The sequence below is a fragment of the Canis lupus genome, chromosome 7 (genome assembly GCF_011100685.1).
Source record: "Canis lupus familiaris isolate Mischka breed German Shepherd chromosome 7, alternate assembly UU_Cfam_GSD_1.0, whole genome shotgun sequence".
Classification (NCBI taxonomy): Eukaryota; Metazoa; Chordata; class Mammalia; order Carnivora; family Canidae; genus Canis; species Canis lupus.
Window position 1 is genome coordinate 42612411 of NC_049228.1, and position 23043 is coordinate 42635453.

The 23043-nt window shown below is 54.5% G+C and overlaps 1 protein-coding gene across 6 annotated transcripts in view; it reads left to right on the forward strand.

The window, feature by feature from the left end:
• Positions 1-23043, forward strand: part of KCNN3 (potassium calcium-activated channel subfamily N member 3) — a 133022-nt gene that overhangs the window by 52949 nt on the left and 57030 nt on the right. For all 6 annotated transcript variants that reach the window (XM_038543214.1, XM_038543212.1, XM_038543213.1 and 3 more), the window contains exon 3: positions 22416-22834. In XM_038543214.1, coding sequence (XP_038399142.1) covers positions 22416-22834 — 419 coding nt within the window. The remainder of the gene's footprint in view (positions 1-22415; positions 22835-23043) is intronic.

Genomic DNA, 23043 nt, shown 5'->3' on the forward strand with positions numbered 1-23043 from the left:
CCCTGCATCTCTGCAAAGTCTTGCCCCTTGCCCGGAGCCAGCCTGGACACGGACAGTGTGCAGGCTCCTCTGGGTGGGTGTGCCTGAGTGGAGGGCAGTATCTGCCTGTAAAGCAGGGTCACGTCAGGTCCTTCTTTTTTTTTTTTTTTTTTTTTTTTAAGATTTTATTTATTTATTCATGAGAGACAGAGAGAGAGGCAGAGACACAGGCAGAGGGAGAAGCAGGCACCATCCAAGGAGCCTGACGTGGGACTCAATCCTGGGTCTCCAGGATCAGGTGCTGGGTTGAAGGCTGCGCTAAACCACTGAGCCACCCAGGCTGCCCACGTCAGGTCCTTCTTTGCGGGTCACTGCCCCTGTGGGATGCCGTGGTGCACAAAGCATCTGGCCCAGCACCTGTCGGATCACTACCATGTGCACCCCTGCAGCACCCACATGTGGTGGGGCAGGCGCTGGTTCTGGAAGCCACCAGGGGCAGGGGAGCTGATGCTGAGCTCTGCCCCTGCCCCTGCCCTGCTCTGGCAGGTGTGGCCCCTTCCTCTCCAGACACCTGTGTGTCACTCACCCTCCCCATGCCCACAGGGCCCTAGAGGCTAACGGCTGAGGTTGCATACCCTTGTGTGTGGGGGGGCTGGCCATTAGACCTTCCAGGAGGCAGGCCCTCTCCCCCACCACCCTGGGTTCACATGGAGGCCACCAGCAGCTGTGCCTCAGGCATCCCATCCCTGTCCCCATGTTTGCTCCCGTGCACGCAGGCAGGTGTACTTGAAAATGTCACGAAAGTGGCACTCGTTTGAAGCAGAAGAGATGTCGCTCAGAAAGAGGTTTTGTGTTTCCTGTATAAAAGATAAGAAATAGCTATTGAGTTAAAGAACTTTTTTGGTCAGCTCCTCTTTCAGGGAGTGGGAGCGGGCGTCCTCTGTCCTTTCGGCGGGGCTTCAGGGAAGGATGACCGTGAGCTTCAGAGCCTCCATGGGCTGGGCTTTCTCATTGATCTATTTCCCTCGAGTGAATGGGCTCCACAGAAGCTGCAGAGAGATTTCCCCTAATGATCAAGGGTAGAACAGAATAAAACGTGACTCCGGGGGTATCTTGGGACCTTAGGTGCCACCGCATGCTGACACTTCATTTCAGAACACAAAGGGCCTTCCCTTTCTCCCAAGATGAACGGATGTCTTTAGTTGGGAATCATGAGGGAAGAAGCAAGGCTTCCACATGAAACTGAGGGGCTGCCCCTGGGTATGAGGAGAGTCTTCCCCTACCCTGTCCCTGGCTCCCCCAGAGTCTCAAGCTGAGGAGGCTGGAGTCCCCTTGCCAGCTCAGTGGATGGAGTTATCATCTGGTCCTTGGGGAAGCCTGGAGTCTCAGGGAGGAATTCCTACTTCCTGGGCCCCTGGGAAGACCCCCTTCTCAGACCGGCTGGCTCCAGAACTGGTGCCTGGGGATGAGGTGCTGGCAGTGGTCCTTGAAGGGCTGGGTGATGTTTGCTTTCCCTGTGGGTCCTGAATCCCGGCCAGCTGTTGACAGGCCCACTCCAGAATCTGTGCCCAATCCCACAGCAAGCTCTGGCCGTTGGCATTCATCTCCTGATTGAGGGTTTGGTTCAGAACATGCCCCGGCCCAGCTCTGGCTTTCTCCTGCGTCCTGTGGTAGAGCCATAGCTCCTGAGGACAGCGCTGCCATAGTGTGCCAGTGTTGGCACACAGGGCCTGCCCCAGTCGGGGCCCATGGTTCCCACCCACAGTGAGTGGAGGATGGATGCAAGGACCCACATCTTGTCCTGCAGGGCTGGGTGGTTCCTCATGGCTCCAGGCTGTGGCCTGGTTGCTGGGCTGGGTCAGGGCCATGGGGAGGGACAGGCCCTCCTTTTATTTCAGAGTGAGCTGTGTATGTGATCTGTTCTGTAAGAGACAGCCAATGAAACCATCCCAGATAGCCCAGCAACAAACTCCCTATGGCCACAGTTCTGCTGCTTCCCACTTAAGAGTCACATGACCAGACTGGGTATTGGCCTCTGAGGTAGCTGAAGGGCCAAGGGGTCAAGGGACATGCCCAGGACTGTCCAGACGGTAAAAGGCAGGGTGGCTGTGTCCTGATCTGGGGTGAAGAGCCCTAGACAGCCCAGCACTCAGAGCTGTTTCAAGTCTAGTTGTACAAGGGACCTTGGGGACCTTCCCGGGGTCCTGCACTCTGTCCAGCTTGCTGTCTCCAGGGCACTTATGTGTTCCAGAGAGGGCCTTGGGGGCTCTCCTGGACCTCCTGGTTGCTAAGCCTGTCACTCTTCAGGGCATTTCCAGCTGAATTCCTAGGCGACCCTGTGCAAGGAAGGGGACAGGCCCCCTGGCAGCATCACTGTGTGGGCCTGGAGTCTCTGGTGGCTCTGACCCCTGGTTCGCAGGAGCTGTCTGCAGTGGGGCCCTGAACTCTCCAGGAGAGGGCAGATTCCTGGCCCCGCTGGGCAATCACCTAATGAGTAGCAGTGACCTTGAGCCTTTGACCCTATCACAGAGAAAGACCCAGGCTGTCTGGTGAAAGTGCTAAGTGCAAAACATGTGCCTCTTTTCATCTCTTGAATGGTATGCAACGTCCTGTGATGGTAAAAACCAGTGTGCACTGTATGCTTTGTGCATGTGTATGTGAAGTTGTATATTAATGGCAAAGAAATACGGTGTGTGTGGGAGTCACATACTTCAGCGCTGGTCTGCTGAGCACCTGCAGGAGGATGCCAGGGTTTGAGCTCTGGCTCTGCCCCATCCATCTGTGTGGCCTCTGACAAGGATGGTGCCCTGGGCTCCTGGCCCCTGCTTGCTCTTTTTTTTGGCAGCAGTGGCAGCCGCAGCGGGTGTTCAGGCAGGGGCTCCATCCCTTCCTCATGGGGATGACACCACCTCCAGAGGTGGCTCCCGAACTAGCTGTGTTTCTGTGCTTTGATTTACACTTGGGGTGAATCCTGAGTACGGGGCCCATGGGTCAAATGCCTGCTGGGGTCTTGTGCGTGTGAGGCATCCGGCAGAAGGCTCCGCCTTGTATCCTGGTCTGTGACCTGCTGCTTCTCGGTATTACTAGCGCCCTCCTGTCTGTGAATGGGGATGATGACCCTGCCAGGCTGCGGTCAGGACCCACCCAGCCAGGCCATGCTTAGGACCTGGCCTAGCCCATGCCCACCTGTCTCCTTCCTCCCCTTACCTCCCTCTCTCCCTCACTTCCTCACCTTTTCCCTTCCTTCCTGGGTTTTTCCAGCCAGGTCCAAGGCTAAGAGCTGAGCTCCCCAAACCCGGTAGGTGTTGGTGAGTCCCCCAGGTCTGGTGCTGGGCAGCAAGGCTGAGGGAACAGGGGCGTGGGGCTCTGGGTGGCTGCTGGCTGCTCCCACACCCACCTCTTCCCAGCGCTTGTACCCGGGCCTCTGGTTTCTTTTGCATGGAGATTGTGGCACTGAGGGTTACACACGTAGGTCCTGTCCGGCAGTCCTGTCTGGTCCAGAGCCCAGGTGGAGCAGAGAATGCCGGAGAGGGCCTCAGGGATCATCTTCAGACCATCTTCCTCACTAAACAGAGGAGGGGACTGAGGCCTCACGCAGAGGACCCTCACCCAAGTCCACATGATTACAAAGTTACAAAGACACGACCCAGGCCACACGATCCAGGCTTCTGGCTCTGAGTATGAGGCCTCTAGGTGTCCAGGGGGACTGACCACCTTCCCGTGAGCATCTGCTGCGTGCTAGGTGGCCTGTCCCCATTTAGCTCATTTGCCAAACATGGACAGGGCACACACTCATTTGCAGGCACCGTGGATATGGTACTGAACATGCAGGTGCAAGCCCAGCCCTCAAGCTTCCAGCCTCAGGGGAGGGTCAGGGACAGGGACAGGGACAGGCCACCGCGAGAGTCAGGGGAGGACAGTGAGTGAAACTGGGTAGTGGTGGAGAGCAGAGGACAGGTCTGGGTTGGGCTTTATGGAGGGCCTCTCTGAGATGCTGATTTGGTTGTGAGACTTCTTTCTATCCACAAACCTCCTTGCCTGTGTACGGCAATGCCACCTCCTTGGGAGATTGAGGCTTAGGCAAGTTTGTTAACATTCCCAGGTCACCCGCCAGTTCGTGGAGGAGCCCTGCTCTGGGCACCTCAGAGCCTGAGCTCTTCTCGTTGCCTCTGAGGGACCCCAGGACTCGGCGCAGCCCTGCTGCCTGTGCCTGCTAACATGTGACCATTCATATGAGTGTTAGAGGCCCCAAGGTGAGGCTGTCTCTGCCTCTGGTTCTTGGGGGAAGGATGTGGTGGACCCTCGGGGGGCCTCTCCCTCTTCTCTGGAGCCTGGCCTCCTTGGGGTGAGAAAGCCCTGTGCACAGAGCAGGTTTTTTCACGTCACAGCTTGTCCCAGGCTGTTCACGGAGCCAGGCCCAGCAGCCCTGGCTTGGCCCACACACCAGCTTGACGCGTGCGTCCCCAGCTCCCAGATGCCTCTTTCATTTCCTGGTTTAGTCACTGTTTCGACTCCACCAGCTTCGTCTGAAAAATGCTTTCATTCATCGCAAAAGCAAACCAGTCAGAAAAGCTGCATCCTGTCCTCTGGGTGCCACTTCCTTTCCTGCCTATGACCAGTAAGCACCTCGAGTGGCCTGCATGCCTGGGCCGATCGGTATGGTGGCCATGGGCAGGGGTCTTGTCTGCTCCATGGGGCACCCTTGTTCGGACACGGCTGACACTGTTGGTTTATGGCAGCAGTTCTTGAAACAGAAGTGGTCGGCCAGATTGCACACTTGTCACTTGTTCACCAGGAGTCCTTGTGGACGAATAATTAGAGCCTGGGCATGAGTGCACCTGAATTTTCCCCTCAGTTAAAAATTATATCGAAACATCTCCCCGCCCCCCGCCAAAAAAAAAAAAAAAAAAAAAGAAACATCTCTGTGCACATGAACACATGTGGATGCGGTGGGGTGTCAACCATGGGATAGGGCTAGGCTGGTGGAGGGAGCACAGAGATGTGGGGAAGGCCTACTCGGCCCTCTGCCTGCCCACACACAGGACACATGGTGCTCCGGACTGTGGTTCCAGGGACACAGGCTGATGACAGAGCCATGGAGGCCCAGGTGGGCTGAGATTTAGATGGGAGGTGAGACCAACAGGGTCCCAGAACTCTCCAGAATGTACGGCTCCCTGGGCTGCTGAGCAAGTAGCTTCAGGACAGGACACCTGGTGTCCCTGCAGTGGGCCTCGGCTCAGGCTGCCTATCCTCACCTTGCCCTCCTCATCTTGCCCTCCTTACCTTGCCTGTCCTTGCCTTGCCCTCCTCACCTTGCCCCTCCTTGCCCTGCCCATCCTCACCTTACCCCTCCTCACCCTGCCCCTCCTCGCCTTGCCCATCTTCACCTTGCCCATCTTCACCTTGCCCTCCTTACCTTGCCCTCCTCACCTGCCCAGCTGGTGAACACCTGCTCTTGCTCAGCCTCAGTGCCCTCAGGTCCACAGCCCCGACTTGCTGTACCCTTCTGCAGCTGTAAAGCCGTTCATCCTGGGGAGCTCCTTGGGCCTTTGAGGCTCCTGCTTCCCTGGCACCTGCCTCGGTCACTGAAGTGAGGGCTACAGCTGCAGCCATCTAGCTGTGGGGACCAGCTGTGACCACTAACCAGGGGGCGGCCTCCCCTGTGGCCCCAGCACATGTCAGCAGAGACTGGGCAGGAAGCAGCCCTCTAGATCCTGGGCAGCTCTCCTGTGTCCTCAGGGCAGATCTGGCCCACCCTGGACAGGCCTGCCTCCAGGATAGGCTCCACACCCACAGCAGACATGACTAATGGATCCCAGCATTCTTTCTAGATGAGCTCAGACATTTTCCCAGAGTTCCTGTCACAGAGTCCTGGGGACAGTGGCCTTGCCTGGTCGGGGGCCAGCAGGAGAGAGGAGTTGGTGGTCAGCTCCCGAGCTGGTGCTCCCTCGTCCTGCTGCTTCTCCTTGCCCGGCGCCCAGCCTCCTGCCCACCGCCCCTGGCTGGCTCAGACCTGGCCCAAGTGCCCACCCCATATGGGCCTCCATGATGCAGAGTGGCCTGAGGTCTGGATAGATGGCCAGGTGGCCCCCCTCCACCATCAGAGCCTTTCCTGTCAGCAGGCCCAACCCGGTTCCTCACTCGACAAACGGGTTGTGCAGGGGAGGCCTGATGGCCAGAGTCCCTGATAAGGAGGGCCATGGAGGCCCCACGTGGGCGTGAGCTCTGGGAGGTGTGCTGCCCTGTTCCGGGCATCGGTTCCTTATGAAGCTCCTGGTATTGTGGGCAGGCTCTGGCGGCAGTGGGGGGCAGCCGACGTGGCCTCCGCCCTCCTACCGGGCCAACCTTGGTGGGGTAACTGTATACGTGACTATAGGACCACACGCATAGGAAGTGCCACAGGGGACCCAGGGGGATGCTGGGAGAGTGGATGGGCAGAGCACCCGGAGGAGCGTTCTAAGCTGAGGGACAACATGCACAGAAGCCAAGTGTCAATGTGCCAGGAAGGGGAGGTGGACAGCCTGAAGGCTGATCAGTGTGGCTGGGAATTTTATGTGGGAATTCTGTTTCTCCCCATCATTCCCCTGAACAGTTCAGGTAAGAGTTCCCAAGCTCTTGAGTAAGTCACAAGACTTAGCATTGATTTGGCGTTTACTGTCTTTATTTTAAGTATTATTGATGATTTATTAAAAATTTCTAGTTTGGGGCAGCCCCGGTGGCGCAGCGGTTTGGTGCCGCCTGCAGCCCAGGGCGTGATCCTGGAGTCCTGTGATCGAGTCCCATGTCAGGCTCTCTGCATGGAGCCTGCTTCTCCCTCTGCCTGTGTCTCTGCCTCTCTCTCTCTCTCTCTCTCTCTCTGCATCTCTATGAATAAATAAATAAAATCTTAAAAAAAAAATTCTAGTTTGCATTAGCAGGCATCGTTGATGGTAATCCTTTTACCACATGGAGTCTGCCTGTGGGTTGCCTGCCTCATCTCATGCCCCACAGCCTCCTCCCCCTCTGCTGTAGGTGCAGGGACAGAAATCCAGGGGTGACCTTAGTGATGCGCCCTCTCTCTGGGGAGAAGACATCAAGGCCCCCTGGCCCTGGACCTTGGCCACGGGCAGAAAGAACCAGGCCACTGCCAGCTACCGAAAACCTCACTCTGTTTGCAATTCTAACTTTTCATTCACTGGTTTGCATGTCTGACACCTCCACTGGCACGTGATTTACTGTAGCTTTTTAAATAGCCCCTTGTTTCTGGATTGGACTGTCCGGATCCGTTTGGGACAGGCAGGCTGCTTCTAGGTGCTTGTACTGACTCTGTTCCTGTGTGGGGTGTTTCTGGGGTGGGGGCTCCCTGCTCCTGCAGCAGAGCCCAGGACTGCACTCGGGAACTGTTCTTGATGTGGCTGGAAATGGAAGAGATTGGGGGCAGGGGACACAGAGGTCTCCTGAGACCCAGCTGGTGGGGGAGGGGCATCAGAGAAGCCTTTTAGCTTTGCCAACACATTCAGGGACAGAGAAGCATCAAATTTCTACCTGGATCACAGGCAAGGAAAAGGCTTTCTTTCCCAGCTGGATGGGGGGGGGGGGGGGGGGGGGGGGGGGGGGGAGGGTGTGCGGGGCGTGGGGTGGGGGCAGGGTCTGGATTCTATTTAGAAAATACTTCCCTGGAGGGACTGTCTCTAATGTTGCTCCCTCCCTCTCCTCTCCCTCTGTTCAGTTTGGCCATGTCTGTAACCAAAATCTTACTGTGGTTGAAGCCTCTCAGGGATCAGTTAAACTGGAATAAAGGATGGATATAACAAAACATGCAAATTTCCTTTCCTTTTAAAGAGAACTGTGTCTCATGGATATTACCTGAATAAACTCATCAGTTTGCTATTGCCGTTCTGGGATTGTAATTGGGAAGGATGCTTGCAGAAATCCCTGTGAAAATCTTCCATGCTCTGTGTGGGGAGGGCAGGTCCTACCGGTTTCCTGTGGAACATTCTGGTTCCTATTGTTACCTTGTATTTATAGACTGGGCTCCTCTAAGAACCTACCTCCTTCTGTCGCTGGATGAAAGGCTATTTAATACAATTCCCTGGTAAGGGAAGAGGATCTGGCTGTAGAAGCAGGACAGGGACAAGAGGGATGTGCCAACCGACCCTCCACCAAGGGACACCTGTTAGCGACATCAGGGGAGTCTCCTTTCCTGGTCCCCATGGTGGAGTCAGGACCTATGCTTGTCTGCCTGCACCTCATTCTCAGTTCTGAACCCCCCGTGGCCCACCTGCATTGATCGCACCCTCCACCTGCTGCTCTGGCCTGGATTTTCTTGCAGTCTCATGGTTCCCTTTGCTACCTGGCCCCAGCCTCACAGAGGATGCTTTTAGGGACAGGATGTTCTTAGATGGGTTGGTATGTTTCTGAGAGGCTGGCACAGTGCCCAGAGGAATGTGAGTTGAGTCTTGGAGTAGATTTGATTCCTCCTGCTGAATTCCTGCAAACAGCAGAAAAGTTTAAAAAATCCTCAGGTACATCAGTGCCTGCATGGCTCCATAGGTGAAGCATCTGCCTGCAGCTCAGGTCACGGTCTTGGGGACCTGGGGTCGAGCCCAACATTGGGGTCCCTGCTCAGGGGGGGAGTCTGCTGCTTCTTCTGCCCCTCTCTCACTCATTCTCTCTCTCTCCCCCCTCCTCTCAAATAAATAAATAAATCTTAAAAAAAAATCCTCAAGTATCTTATAATCCCCCTCACTTGGCAACAAGGAAACACAACTGTCAGAGGGCCGAGTGCTTTAAGCCAGGGGAGAGGCATGGTTCTCGGATATGACCCTGTCCTGCCTGGACTCAGATAAAGCAAGAGTTCCTTTTTAAAAATTTTTTGGGGCAGCCCTGGTGGCTCAGTGGTTTGGCGCCGCCTTCAGCCCAGGGCCTGATCCTGGAGACCCGGGATCGAGTCCCACGTCGGGCTCCCTGCATGGAGCCTGCTTCTCCCTCTGCTTGTGTCTCTGCCTCTCTCTCTCTCTCTCTCTCTCTCTCTCAGGAATAAATAAATAAAATATTAAAATTTTTTTGGTAAAATATACAACATAACATTTAGCATCTTAACCATTTTAAGTGCTCACTTCAGTGGTACTAAATGCATCCACACCATTGTACAACTACCACCGCCACCCGCCTCCAAACAAACTCTGTCCCATTAAAGCCAAGTTGGGGCATCTGGGTGGCTCAGTCAGTTGAGTGTCTGCTTTTGGCTTGGGTTGTGACCCCTACGTCCTGGGATTGGGCACATTAGGCTCCCTGCTCTGTGGGAAGCCTGTTCCTCCCTCTGCCTGCCACTCTCTCTGCTTGTGCTCATAAGCTCGCTCTCTCTCTGTCAAATCAATCAATCAATCAATCAATCAATCTTTATATATAAAAAAAACAACAACAAAACTCTGAGTCTCGGTTCCTCTTGTCCCTAACACCAGTAACCAGCCCTACTTCAGTCAGCGCCTCCAGGGACTTCATGAGTGGCACTGCTGGCCTGCTGTGTCTTTGTGATGACTTGGTTCCCTCCACATTGAATTTCCCAGACCCATCCATGCTGCAGCATGTAATAGAAGTTCCTTGCTTTTCAAGGCTGAGTCCTATTCTACGGGACATACATCCTCTGTTTCACTCACCCATCTGTCTGTAGTAATAGGCAATTGGGCTGCGTGGATAAAGCCGCCGTGAACACAGGGGCACAAGTACCTCTTCAAGATTTTGCCTTCAAGAGTGAGCATTCTGGATTTTCTGCAGCTGGTCGTATTTCACAGAGGGGTTGAGAGCAAGCATTCTTAACTTGCCATTGGAGAACTCCCCAGAAGGGTCTGCAAGGGCGGGTGTTTCGGTGAACCTTGCAGGGGAGGCACATCCAGGGCCCTCGTCAGGTTTTCTGGGGGCTGGGGTGCCAGAGGTCTCGTCTGCAGTATGACAAAGAAGCACCTGCTTCAAACCCCTGATGTCCCAGCCCCGACCCACTCCAGCCATGGATGCAGGGGCTCAGGAAGGAGCAAGTCCTCCACATCTGTCCTAGCCATGCCATCTGCCACCTGGGTGACCTCTCAGGGATTTGGCCTTCCAATCTGTAGGATGACAACACTTTCCCATATTCAGAAAATTAAGCTCATATAAACATGGGGGTTCAAAGCATGACGCGACGGCTGAATAATGGCCCCCAGAATATCCTGGCACAGTCCCTGAACTCAGTGAATATAACCTTATATGACAAAAGGGACTTTGCAGACATGGTCAAATTTAGGATCCCGAGACATGGAAATAATGCTGGATTTTCCAGGTGGATCCTAGACATAATCACATGTTCTTATGAAAAGGAGTTGGAGGCGATCTGGTGATGGGGAGGAAGTGAGAGGTGTGAGAAGTCACCGGGAAGCCAGTGTGTGGGCAGGGCAGGAAAGGGCCCGAAGCACAACCCCAGGAGGAGCCGGCCCTGCCCACGGCCTCCATGTCCGTCCAGCGAGGCTGATTTCAGACTTCTGACCTCCAGAACTGGAAGAGCAAAGCTTGGGTTGTTTTAAGTAATTAATTTTGTGCTCACTTGTTACAGCAGCAGTGGAGAGCTAACCGACGTGGACTCTGGAGCCAGACAGCCTGGGTTTGGCCCAGTGTCTATCATAGCCCAGCTGCATGACCTTGGGTGACCTTGTGCAAGTCACTAGCTCATCCTGCCTCAGTCTCCTCATCTTTAAATGGATAATACTTGGGTCCACCATGTCGGGTTGTTTTGGGGATTGAAGGAGTTGGTATTTGTGGAGCATTGAGAGCCATGCCTGTGACCTAGTAAGGACTGTGCACTATTGGTTATGGAAACTTCCTACCAAGCATGTGGATGTGCGTGGCTGACAGGAGGCTGGTGCTCAGAACTGCAGTGGCCTGGTCGGTGGGTCCCGTGCATGCACAGCGCCTGCTGAGTGAGGCCGAGTGCATGGCCGCTGCAGGAAGAACGCTACTATCCTCATCCATGGGGATACCGGGGCCTGATGGCACCCCCCCGGCATCTGTTTCAGGGGCACCCCGCACTTCCAAGTCTGCCTTGAATCATGACACCTGTGACCCCAAACAAGAGTCATGGTCACATAGGTAGGAAACTGCGTCTCAGTGGTGAGCAGGTTTCTTTGCTTTGGGAATTCTCAAGCGAGCCCCATGAATCTCCAGGAGACATTCCCAGACGTTGGCCCCTGGCCCTTCCTTTCATGGCTAGTGTCTGCAGAACCCCCTCAGAGCAAGTCTGGAAGCCTGGGGGCAGCCACAGAAGGTGGGCAGACATAAGACAGGCCATAAGAGAGGGAGGGGCAGAGTCCTGTTCCCTACCCTGGGAACAATCTAGAGAACACAGCTGCTGCTACTGTATATCTGCCCCCAAACAGTCAGGAAGGATTATGGACAGACCCACATCTCCAGGGCCCGGGGCCAGCCTCAGTGGAAGCCCCCAAGTCCCTAGCCCCGATGCCTTTGCCTGCCCGCCCCTGCCACCTCGGCTCCTGCATCACCCTGAGGACTCCCAGGGCTGCCTCAGCCCTCAGGCCCAAGTGCTACCAGCCCTGCCCACTGCCCCTTGGCCAGCTCTTGGGCTTAGAGCCGTGTGTATGTGCAGCTGTCTGCCTATGGAGAACAGCTGAGGAAGGGGCATAAAGGCTCTGGAAGCAGGCTCAGATAGGGAATTCAGGTCCTGGGTATTTGAAGGGTGGCCTACAAGGTGGGGAGGACCCAGCTCCATGGACCAGAGGAGGAACGGAGCCTGGCTGTCTTTTTGGGGTCCCAGAGTAGGAGCCCCAGGGGTCTAGATCCAGTGTGGTGCCAAGAATGGACACTCAGCTAATAGTGCCCTTTGCCCCTCAATGTCTGGCTGGTCACCTCCATGGCCTGTCTTTGTTTATCCCTGCTGACTTCTGAGCTCCTGGCTGGGTGGGAATATCCATCCTCACAGCCTCCAAGCGCCAGCACATGGTGGCCAAACCCCTACTGGCATCCCCCTTGGTGCCCGAGGCCTCTGTGCCTGTCCCTGCCCTGCCCTCCTGAGTGTGGCCGTGGTGGAGTGAGGGTTTATGTCACTGACAGTCCTTCCCAGGAGCCCAGGCGTCTGGCCTTGTGGGCTGGCAAGCAGGTGGGCTGCTGACTAATGTGGACTTTGTGCCTATGGCCTGAATGTGCGTGAGAACTGAGCCTCAAAAAGGTTTTGTGGAATTCCTTTCTATGGGGTGGCTTTTGGCCAGAAGAGCTATGGGACCAGTGCTGGCTATGGGGGGTGGCCTTTAGAGGGGAGCCCAGCAGGGCTTTGTTCACAGCCTCCTGGAGCCTCAGTGCTCTCTGTGGAGGATGACAGGGAGGGAAAGGCTCTGGGGACCAACGTCCCTCCAGGTACTGCCAGGAATCGTCCCCGTTGGGCTCAACTAGAGCTTCCCCGGGACAGTTCTTCGGAAAAAATACTTCATTGGGTTTTCAAGATTACAGAAGTCCTATAAGACTGTTTTACTCCAAATGTGTTCCAGGGAAATAAGCAGTAGCTTCCCTGGTTCTCACCCTACGTCCTTGGAGGCACCGCATTAACGGCTCAGACAGGCTGGACCTGGGGGCCCGCACCACCTCCCTGCATGTGTGGATATGGGCAGACAGGCTCAGGGAAGCATCACTTCTGCCAGGGTTTGCTTTTTTTTTTTTTTTTTTTTTTATTTAAAGAGAAACACTATACCCACTACACTGAGATTTTCACTTTCTACGTAATAATCCGTCATGACTATTTCTGAAGTTGGTACACATAGATCCGCTTCTAAACACATTTCTTTTTTTTTTTTTTTTCTAAACACATTTCTAAACACAGCTGCCTGTGGGTCCTTGCTGCGAGCACCGCACTCACTCTGCCCCCCACCACCCCGAGGTGTGTTCGGGTTGTTTCCATGTTGGCTTCCTCCTTCTTTTTAATTATTAGCAGTTGTTATTAGCAATTTTCTTTCAACTACTCTGGTTTCTTTATCTTATGCTGTGCCTACGTTGCAGAGGACAATCTTGCCTCAGGACAATTATAGAAATGATCCATTAAAACGTTTTCCTTTAGAGTCACCCTGATGTGGTCTGGAGACTCTAGCCCTCCCCATTTCAGAGACTCTGCCACCATGTCCATGTTCTCTGGGGTGGCCCATGTTCCCTGAGCCATGTGTGAGCCTGGGTGCCAGGCCTCGGGTACGGCAGCTCAGCCAATTCTCTTATAGGTGAGAGTATGGACTCTGGGTTTGAATCCTATCTCTCCTTGCTGAGCGGTCTTTGGGTAGTCAGCTCTTTAAGCGGGGGGCCTCTGTGAGGATGAAGGTGGACTTGGGCCTTGCCCAGCACCATCTCTGTGCCCAGCCAGACTACCCCACTGTACCGAGTGGGACTGCCCCCCTGCACCCAGCCAGATTGCTCCCCTGTGCACCCTGCCTGTGGGAGGAGAGACTTGATCTGCATCTTGGGGGGTGAGAGGAGTTCCCTGGGGAGGAAGTTGACATGAGGGACCTGCTCCCACAGAACTCAGAGGGACAGAGGTTCTAGGATCAGGAGTGATATGGTTTGGCTGGAACGAGATGCCAGGGTGACTGTGGGGCCGCATGGTGCCACGTGGGGTCATGGGGTAAGGGCCCCTTTGCCAAGTACAACTGGAGGTGGACTGGATCCTGACTGTTCTGGGGAGCCACTGAGAGGCTCTCTAAGAAGGGAAATGACTCAGTCTGGGCTTCATTTTAGGTTTAGCAGCAATGGAAGGTGGATGGGGCAAGGTCTATGTGTTAGGGTACCAGGCTGTGGCCACTTTAACCCAGGTGTTGGCCGGGTCCCCTTGCTCTTCAAGTAGAATTGGGCACAAACCTCCACCCCACACAAGGATGTCCCTAGTATCTCTCCAAAGGTCCCTGGTGTCAGACTCCTGCTCCTGCTGAATTCTGCAGCTCCGTTCTGGGTGCAGGGACCCCTGCGGGCACAGTTACCTCCTGGCCCTTCCCCACAGGACCAGTGGGCAGGGTCCTCTCTGTGGCTCCGGAGCAAAGGTGCAGGCTGATGTTGCTGGTGGTACAACAAACAACATGGCATTGAGCTCATGACTGTTTCTGCCTCCAGGCAGTGACAGCTGCTTCTGAGTGGGCTCTGTCTTCCCATGGCCTCAGGTGCTCCTCAGCACCCCCGGCCCTCTCTTCCTGACCCCTCAGCCTGCAACCCCCAAATTCCCGTTCTCCTGTCCATTTCTGGGGCAGGTAGACCTGGTGCAGGTCTGCTCTGAGCCACTCCAGCTGTGCCCAAGAGGAATCCCTTTCATCAGCAAACATACTTGGGGAGGGGGTTCCTCACAAAGATGGTCTCTTCCCATTGGTGGCTCCGCCATCAGATCTACTCACTGGAGGGGCGGAGGAGTCAAGAAAGGTGACATGAGCACATCCTGTGGAAATGAAAGCACCTATCTTAACTCTACAAACGGAGGGAGACCAGTCTGGACTGCTAATCAGCACATGGGTTTCCCAGCATCGTGCTGACCCCAGCCTATTTTAATTGGTTCTGTGGTCACTGATGATTCTCTTTAAAGAAGTGGCCTTGAACTTTTTTTTTTTAATATTTTATTTATTTATTCATGAGACACACACATACACACACATACACACACACGCAGAGACAGAGGGAGAAGCAGGCTCCATGCAGGAAGCCCGACGTGGGACTCGATCCTGGGTCTCCAGGATCACGCCCTGGCCTGAAGGTGGCACTGGGCCACTGGGGCTGCCCTGAACTTTCTTCACAAGAAACAAGGTAGAGCCCAAGCTGGCTGGTCTCTTACCTGGAGGGCTCTGCTTGGTGGTTGGCGGATGGGCAACGGAGGGCCCGGGGTGACTGGCTCAGGCTCCGTGGGCTCTAGTTTCTCCCTCTGCTCTGTGGGCATGACATTGATTATTTACAGATTATTGCAAGGTTGCGGTAAGGCAACACGTGCTTCTGGGTAATCTGAACATATGAGAACGTTGGTGTGGGCTGCATTGTGTCCCCCCCAGTCCGTATGTTGAAGTCCTAGCCCACAATATGACCGATGTGGGGCCTTCAGGACATAGCTGAGGTCAAATGAAGTCTTAAGAGTGGCCCAAGCTGATAGGACGGCCTGGTGAAAAGGGTGAGCAAGAGCACCTCCTCCTGGTCTCTGCCACCTGAGGACACAGTCTGTGGGGCAGGGGGTGCTCACTGAAGCCTGGCCGGGCTGCTGCTCCAGTCAGGGACACCCAGCGCCCAGGGCTGGGACAGGGCCCAGTCTGTTAGGGCTGCCCGGGCTAACACAGACACGTGTTCCAGCCACAAGCAGTCTGTATTCAAGGAGCAGCTTCAGAGTGCCCACCGCCCTGCTGGGCATGGGCTTGTGGCCTTCTGCCCCTCAATGCAGCTTCTTCTGTGGCTTCTGGGCCCTCATCTACTGATGCCTGTGCTTATTTTCCTCGTTGGCCTTCTTTCTTTTTCTCTCAACCTCTCCCGGCCCCACTGTGCCTTTGCACATGCTGTCCCCTCCCTGTGATGCAGGTCTTTGCAGGCTCACCTTTCATAGGTGTGCTCCTCCGAGAGCTTGTCAAAGACAGGGCCCACCTCCACCCCCTTCCCATACCACCCGGCTTCTCTCTTGCCTCTGCCCTGAGTCTCCTCCCACCAGGCATCATGCCCTGAAATTCAATGTGTACCTATTTATTATCTATTTGTTCTTCACTGGAATGTAAATGCCCTGAGGAAAGAGGCCTTTTCTCTTGTTCCTGCTCTATCCCTACAGCTTAGCAGAGAGGCTGTCAACCACACTGAATGAATGATCAAATGAATGAATAAGTGAATGAACTGATCTGTGTGAAGTTTCATGCCCAAGCATCCAGCATCTTGTGAACTAGACCCTGAGCACCTTGATTTCCAGCACCTCATGTTATCCCTCATTTTAGCTAGAGGCCAGCTGGCCCTGCCAATGGATTTCCCACAGAAAAGTTGTCACAGGTGAATGGGGTCGCCACTGGGGCTAGGCTGTGGAACGGTCGGCCTCACAGTGCTTTCCCCTACCCTTTCAACTGGAACATCTCTGAATTGATCTGTTCCCCATGTTGGGTTTCTATGATAAGCCCCATTAGAAGAAACGGCTCTACAGCTAAGAGAAGACAGAAAGCTATAAGCAGAACCACCTTCCCCATCCCACATGAGGGACAGGAACTTGCCCACACGTGGACGGTCAGTGGCAAGATGCTCACCTGGTGTGTCATGGCCAGGGATCCAGGAATTCTTGTTATATGTGTGGAACATACTTGCTTTCTCAGATGCCATAAGTGACTTTCATTCTCCAAGGCCTGGGGATAGGGAAGGATTAGTGGTCACCCCTGGTCTCTGGCAGTTCCAAACAAACCCCGGGTGCAGATGTCCCCTGACTCTCATGCTGCAGGAGCCCCGGGGAGGACCCGAGAGCCCCAGTGGGACACTATGCAGGGCACAGTGCTTTCCCATGGGGATGGTTTCTGAGAAGGACACAGAGCTGCCCCTCCCCCATGTCCCCAGCACCCTGACAGTCCAGGTGGCAGTGGAATCACTTTTCTGATGGCTCATTTGCTGCCGTCTCTCAGAGGGACATTTTGTGTACCTTTGCTTTTTCTCCCCTTTCCTCCCTTTCTTCAGAGGATTCTGTGGCACATTTCCTGACTGGAAATTTTGTTAGCCATTGCTGCAAATCCAGATGTACATTTCATCCCTGGCAATCAGCTCTTATCCTTGGGGAAACCTAATTAGGTATTACAGGACTTGTGATGTTGTTTCCATGGAAACCCCCATAGTAATGGTGTACATGCATAATATATGCTCCAGGATTTAAATTATAATATATATATTATATATATATGTATATATATATAATATATATATTATTACTGGATTTTAAGAAAATCTTTAATTTTTTTCTTTTGCTTTTTTTCTGCATATATTTTTTTAAATGATGAGAATCTTCCCTGGAGTTCTTCTCCCACAGAGAGAGAACAGTAGCGAACACAAAAGGCCCTTTTCACTTCCTCTCCTTTAATTTAAAAAAAATCATAGTTGCATGAGAATTAAAGTTTTCAGGTTACTCAGAAAATGTCTAGGCAGGATCTCCCATAACAGCTGAGAACATTTGATGAAAGATGTTGCTTATGTAAAGAACCTGAAAGACCTCAGGCCTTCAAAATTGAACAGGGAAGTTAGCGAATCCAATGAATCAACTCCAAACTTATTTTGCCTAAAAGGAACAAAAAAAAAAAAAGAAAGAAAGAAAGAAAACAAAAAAAAGAAAAAGGCTGGTTTCCTGGGTGCCTCCAAGAGACATGCAGGCGCTCTGCTATTGTGACCAGGGGGCTGGAGGACTGGCTCCTGTCTGCCTGTCTGGGCCCCACAGCTGATCCCTGTGGGCATGAGATGCTTTGCACTGATGGGGTGCAGGGGGAACCAGGTGGCCTTTGGGTGCCGGGGGTCTCGCAGGGCCGATTTGGGAGAAGCTCAGAGACCTGTGTGTAGGCTGCCTGGCTGAGGCAGGGCCGCAGAAGGGAGGACCCGCCGGCTCCTGGGAGAGAAGCCACTCTGTGCCACGTGCCACAGCTATGATGCAACGGTTTCTGGAGAATTCATAAGTAACTAAATTTTAAAAATGTATATATATATATACCTCTAATTGGCCATTTGACGAAAGAATGCTCACACTGACCTCTTTGCTAGCTGCCAGCTAATCAATTGACCCCCCCCCAAACTTACCAGCAAGTCACAGTCCCCAAACTCCGTGCAGTTCTCCCTCCACACGCGGCAAATTCTGTCTTGCCTTTGTTCTTTGATTCTGTCTAAGGGCTGACTTCTCACCAGTGAGAGGCGCTTAGCATGCGAAATAACCAAACTGCTTGCAAAATAGCTTTGTAAAGGCATCGAGTCATCCTCAGATAAATGAAATGGTGTGTTCCTGGAGGGGGCGGGGTGGAAAGGAGCCCGTGTGCCCTTGTCATGGGCCCTCCTTGATGGTTGCTGACCCACCATGCCTGGGGAGCCCTGCCAGAGCCTCATGGTGGGGGTGGCCGTGCCTCTGGGGGGCTCTGGTGGAGAAGCTACGGGGAAATGTTGGGCTCGGCAGGCAAATTACCCAACTCTCCTAACACGCGCACTAAGTGCATGAACTAGTTTTGTACTGTGTTACTTTTGTTGCATAAGAAAGCACCCCCAAAATTAATGTCTTGCAGCGATACTCACTCACTCATGACTGGGTCAGTCATCTGGCTGGGGCTTCCCCGGGGCGAGCGTCTGTCACATGCAGCTGGTGCTGGCTGAAGGCAGGGGCATAGGACAAGCGGGGCCACGTGTCCACAGCAGCCCCATTGCATGACCCTTCCTGGCCTCTGCGACATCACAATTTCTATGTCCCACTGGCCCAAGCAGGGCACACGGCCAAGGTCAGATTCCAGGGGCTGAGCAGTGGATGGCAGCTCTTGCTGGGAAGAGAGGCGAAGCGCTGTGTGAGGAAGCAAGCGAACAGGGTGGGAGCCGCTTGCATGAGCTGCCACACCACGTGTGTCTGATACAGGCCTTCCCAGGCTGCCAAGCCCCGCCGAGCCCCAGAAGCCTCCCAACGTGCCCTTTCCTGTGAAAGCGACTTGAGGTCGCAAGCTGATTCCTGGACATGTATTGGATTCATACTTATGTCCCCACTGTGTCCTCACCTAGCTGGTTCTTTTTTATGAGGAATAATTGACAACTGCGTACGTTCCAAGTCTACATGTGGGTGACAGGCATGGGGCAGTTCGTGAACACACCCCTCACCCCACATTACTTCCTTCTTTCTGGGGGAGAGTGCTTAAGATCTACTCTCTGAGCAACTTTCCAGAGCTGCCTGTGGTGTCCGACTGGCGATGGTCAGATTTACAATTTTTTTACTTTATGATGCCAGGAAAGTGATAAAAGCATACTTTGAATTTTGTTTTTTTAATTTTTTTTTCATACTTTGAATTGAATACAGGCCTCTTCCTGGGCTAGGAATTGGGAGATGGTCATCCGTCATGATACATGGTACTGGCCGTTGCTCCCACGTAGCCTTGTGGTCACTAGGGTCAGCCACCCACACGCTATCCTCCAGTCAGTCCCCACACAGATATTCTGTTTGTCACTTCCAGTCCAGCATTCAAAACATTGTAAAATAGGCTTTGTGGGAGATGATTTTGCCCAACTGTAGGCTAGCATGGGTACACTGAGTCTGGTCCAGGTTGGCCAGGCCGATGTTTGGGAGCTTAGGAACTCTGTTTTAAGTCGAGGAACATCTGTAGTCAGTTGTTACCAATTAATTGATCTGTTGAACTGAGTGGAGTCGCGTTGAGTTTGTCCTTTCTCTCTAATCACAAGTTCCGTGAAGGAGTGTGGGATTGCTCTGTTGCATTAACCCTCCTCCTGAAGCTCCCAGAATGACACCAATAGGCGGAGAACCCTACAGGCTCCCAGGACCAGCAGAAGGATCAGGTGCAGAGCCAGCTAGGTTCAGGGCACCGTCTGAGGAAGGTGAGGCCCTGGCTGGTAGGCCTGGCGCTGGGTGCTGCTCCTTTGGGCTGGACAGACCCACATGAGTGAGATCACCTCTGGAGACTCAGGAGGCTGCAACTCTCAGCAACAGGGACAGCGTGGCATTCCTTCCCCACTGGGGGAGGCCCGCGTTTGAGGGGTGATAGTAGGAAGAGACCCGCTGGTCCACCCAGGCCTGCAGGCTTTTGTGAGCAGAGGCTTGTGGGCTCCCTGTGCTCCCTGCCCCAGGCCAGGCCCATATCACATCAGCGTGCTCCTGCTGTTCTCATGGCAAATGGCTGTTCCAGAACCCAGGCTTCAAGGCTGGGGCCAACGCACTGGGGAGGACAGTCCTTTGTTGTGGTTGCTTCCTCTCTGCCCTCACCCCTCTGCCCAGCGCTGCTTGAGATCCTGGTTCCAGATTAGCTCCAGAACTTTCTGAGACTTGAAGTCACCTGGGACAATGTATTCCAGATCGGACCAGCCCCTGGGAATGGAGGGCACCCTGCCATGGCGGAAGGTGAATCCTTAGGTACTTCATTGGTCACAGGCTCAGAAACGAGTTTTCCATGGGAATTTCCATCCTGGGTGGTGGACAGGGGTGTGACATGGTCATCCAGCTACACCTGTTTATTCACTAAACTTCCTTGACTCCCCACTGTGTGCCTGCCGCCCTCCCAGGAGCTGGAGAGAGAGCACACATGCCAGGAGAACACCAGGAAGGGGGAGGCGCCCAGCCAGAGAGTCCAGGGGGATGGCAGTTTGGGGACCACCTGACCTGCTCCTGGCTCCTCCTCTGAGGAGGACACAGCCCCTGTCCCTCTGGAGTTCGGGCTAGGACCAGTGGCTCCCAGTCTGGGAGACCCTTTAGAGTCAGCTGGGAGCTCAAAGAAAAGTCCCAGTGCCAGGGTCTCACACTCAGAGTTGCAAACCTGCCTGGTCCGTGTTGGCCCGGGGACGGTGTTTTCAGCAAACTCTCCAAGTGACTATAGCGTGCCTGGGGGAGCAAGAACACGGTGGGTATGCACTGAGCTCTGCCACGGGTAAGGGACGCACAAGGCATGAACAAGAAAATGGCAGGCTGGGTCCTGCCTGAGTCTGAGAGGGCGGGGCTGCCCTGTGACTCCCAAGGGCACAGGGCGTCCTCATGCAGGACAGCAGCAGGATCCCTGGGCATGTTGGGCCCCCTTTAGACCCACAGTTCCCTGTGCTAGAGCCCCATCTGGCAGAGGCTCCCAGTGGGCAGCCTGAAATGGTCACCTGCCCATCCCTTGGCCTGCCCCAGACACCCCGCAGACACATTGTGTGATTGCCCCCAGGCCAGCCAGTTTAATAATCCCTCACATTTTTCTAGCAGTTGGTAAAGACAGGCAGGTTCAGGAAGAATAGTTCCATGACAGAGAGGTAGAAGCAGGCCCAGAGAGATGCATGACCCACCTACGGTCATACAGCTAGTGCCTGCGTGTGAGGATCCCTGTGGTGCTCACCAGCCTGGACTCTGCTGCCTCCTGCCCCCACCCCACACCAGGACACGAGGCAGGCAGTGTCACCGCCCAGGGACCAGCATCTTCTGTAATGCTGGGCAGAGCCATGAGGTGCCCCCTCTTTAACATGGACAGTGTACAGTGTCCATCCCCAGCGGGGAGTCAGCGAGGTCTGTGACTTGTTGCTTAGGTTCTTGCCCACAGTGAACCCAGTTATTATAGTAACCTGATGCAATTCTTTATTATAGGATGGATGGTTTTCATTTTGTGTTTGAAGAGTCTGGTCAGTAGTCACATTGCCATGGCTTGGCCCCGTCAGTGGCAGTTAGGAGCAGAGGGGATCCACCCAGCAGCCATTAGGGCTTTTTTGTCTGCAGAGGTAGAAAGCTGTATCTGAAAGTTGTCTCCCACCCCCTCAGCTCAGCAGCACTGCAGAAGGCAGGATGGGAGTCCTGGCTGGGTGCTGGGCTGAGTACTTTTCCTGGCTAGGTATCACACCTTCCTAATTAGAGCCATTGAGCCAGGACTATTTGCACAGTGCCTCCTAGCTCCCCTCGAGGAGGCTGTGCTCAGGGCTGGTTTGTTTAACCTTGAATCCTCAGGCGGATGTCTTTGAGAACAAGGCCTGGGCTTTCCCGATGTGTGAGTCCTAGCACCAGCCAGGGCTGGGCACCCAGCAGGTGCTCACCTTCATGGCAATGTAGCAGGGACGCCCACTGCAAGGAGGGCCTTCCATCATCCCTGAGCCCATTCCCTCGTAGCTCGGAGTAGTAGCAGCTGGGACTTCCCGGCTGATAGGCAGGATTCTGATCCCCTGTGCACCCGAGTCCAGGGCAGCCTCACAGTCCTGGCCACCAGCAGAAGTAGCCTGAGAGACAGGAAGGCTCACAGTATAGCCAGGATCACAGAGCTAGTTAGTGTTGGGGTCCTGACCCTGACTTACCCAGGATCATGGAGCTAGTTAGTGTTGTGGTCAGGGTCCTGACTTACCTGGAATCCCAGAGCTAGTTAGTCTTAGGGTCAGAGTCCTGACCTGCACACCCTGGCTCCTGGGACCCCACCGTTAACACTCTGTGGCTTGTGGGGGGTCAAAGTCCTGCCAGCACACGGATATCCCTTTTCTGCTTGGGGAGAGGAACCTGCACCAGCGCTGGGGACTTTGCTCATGCAGGAACATGACTCTTTCACCTCCACATCCCCATCCGGGGCCTGGCAGGGGGTGCAGGATGGTGTTTTAACCAGAACGAGCGGCTCTTCCTCCTCTTCATGGAATGGCTAGTTTAGGGGCGCCTTGAGGCAGGAAGGGGCCTGGGAAGCAGTCTGGAGTCTCGAACAGGGCCCTGAGCACACAAGGCAGACCTCCCTGGAGGGCCCCGAGGTGAGCTCTGGCCCCTCTAACAGGCTCTCTGCTCCCGCCAGCTCTTTGTGATCGACAACGGCGCAGACGACTGGCGTATTGCCATGACCTACGAGCGCATCCTTCACATCAGCCTGGAGATGCTGGTGTGTGCCATCCACCCTATCCCCGGTGAGTACAAGTTCTTCTGGACAGCCCGCCTGGCCTTCTCCTACACTCCGTCTCGGGCAGAGGCCGACGTGGACATCATCCTGTCTATCCCCATGTTCCTGCGCCTGTACCTGATTGCCCGCGTCATGCTGCTGCACAGCAAGCTATTCACTGACGCCTCGTCCCGAAGCATCGGGGCACTCAACAAGATCAACTTCAACACCCGCTTCGTCATGAAGACCCTCATGACCATCTGCCCTGGCACCGTGCTGCTTGTGTTCAGCATCTCGCTGTGGATCATCGCTGCCTGGACGGTCCGTGTCTGTGAAAGGTAGGGCTGCGTCTGCACTCCCAGCGGCTGGGCGGGAGGGGGGGGGGTGGGAGGCACAGGTGCAGGAGGAGGGGCAGGTGCCTGTACACCTAGGGGAGGGCTGGAAGGGGCATGCGGCCAGGTGTGCTGGGAGCCTGCACCACCATCCTTGGTGGGCGGGTCGTCTGTAAGCCAGTGTGTGCTCATGTTCTGTGCCATCCCTCGCCTTT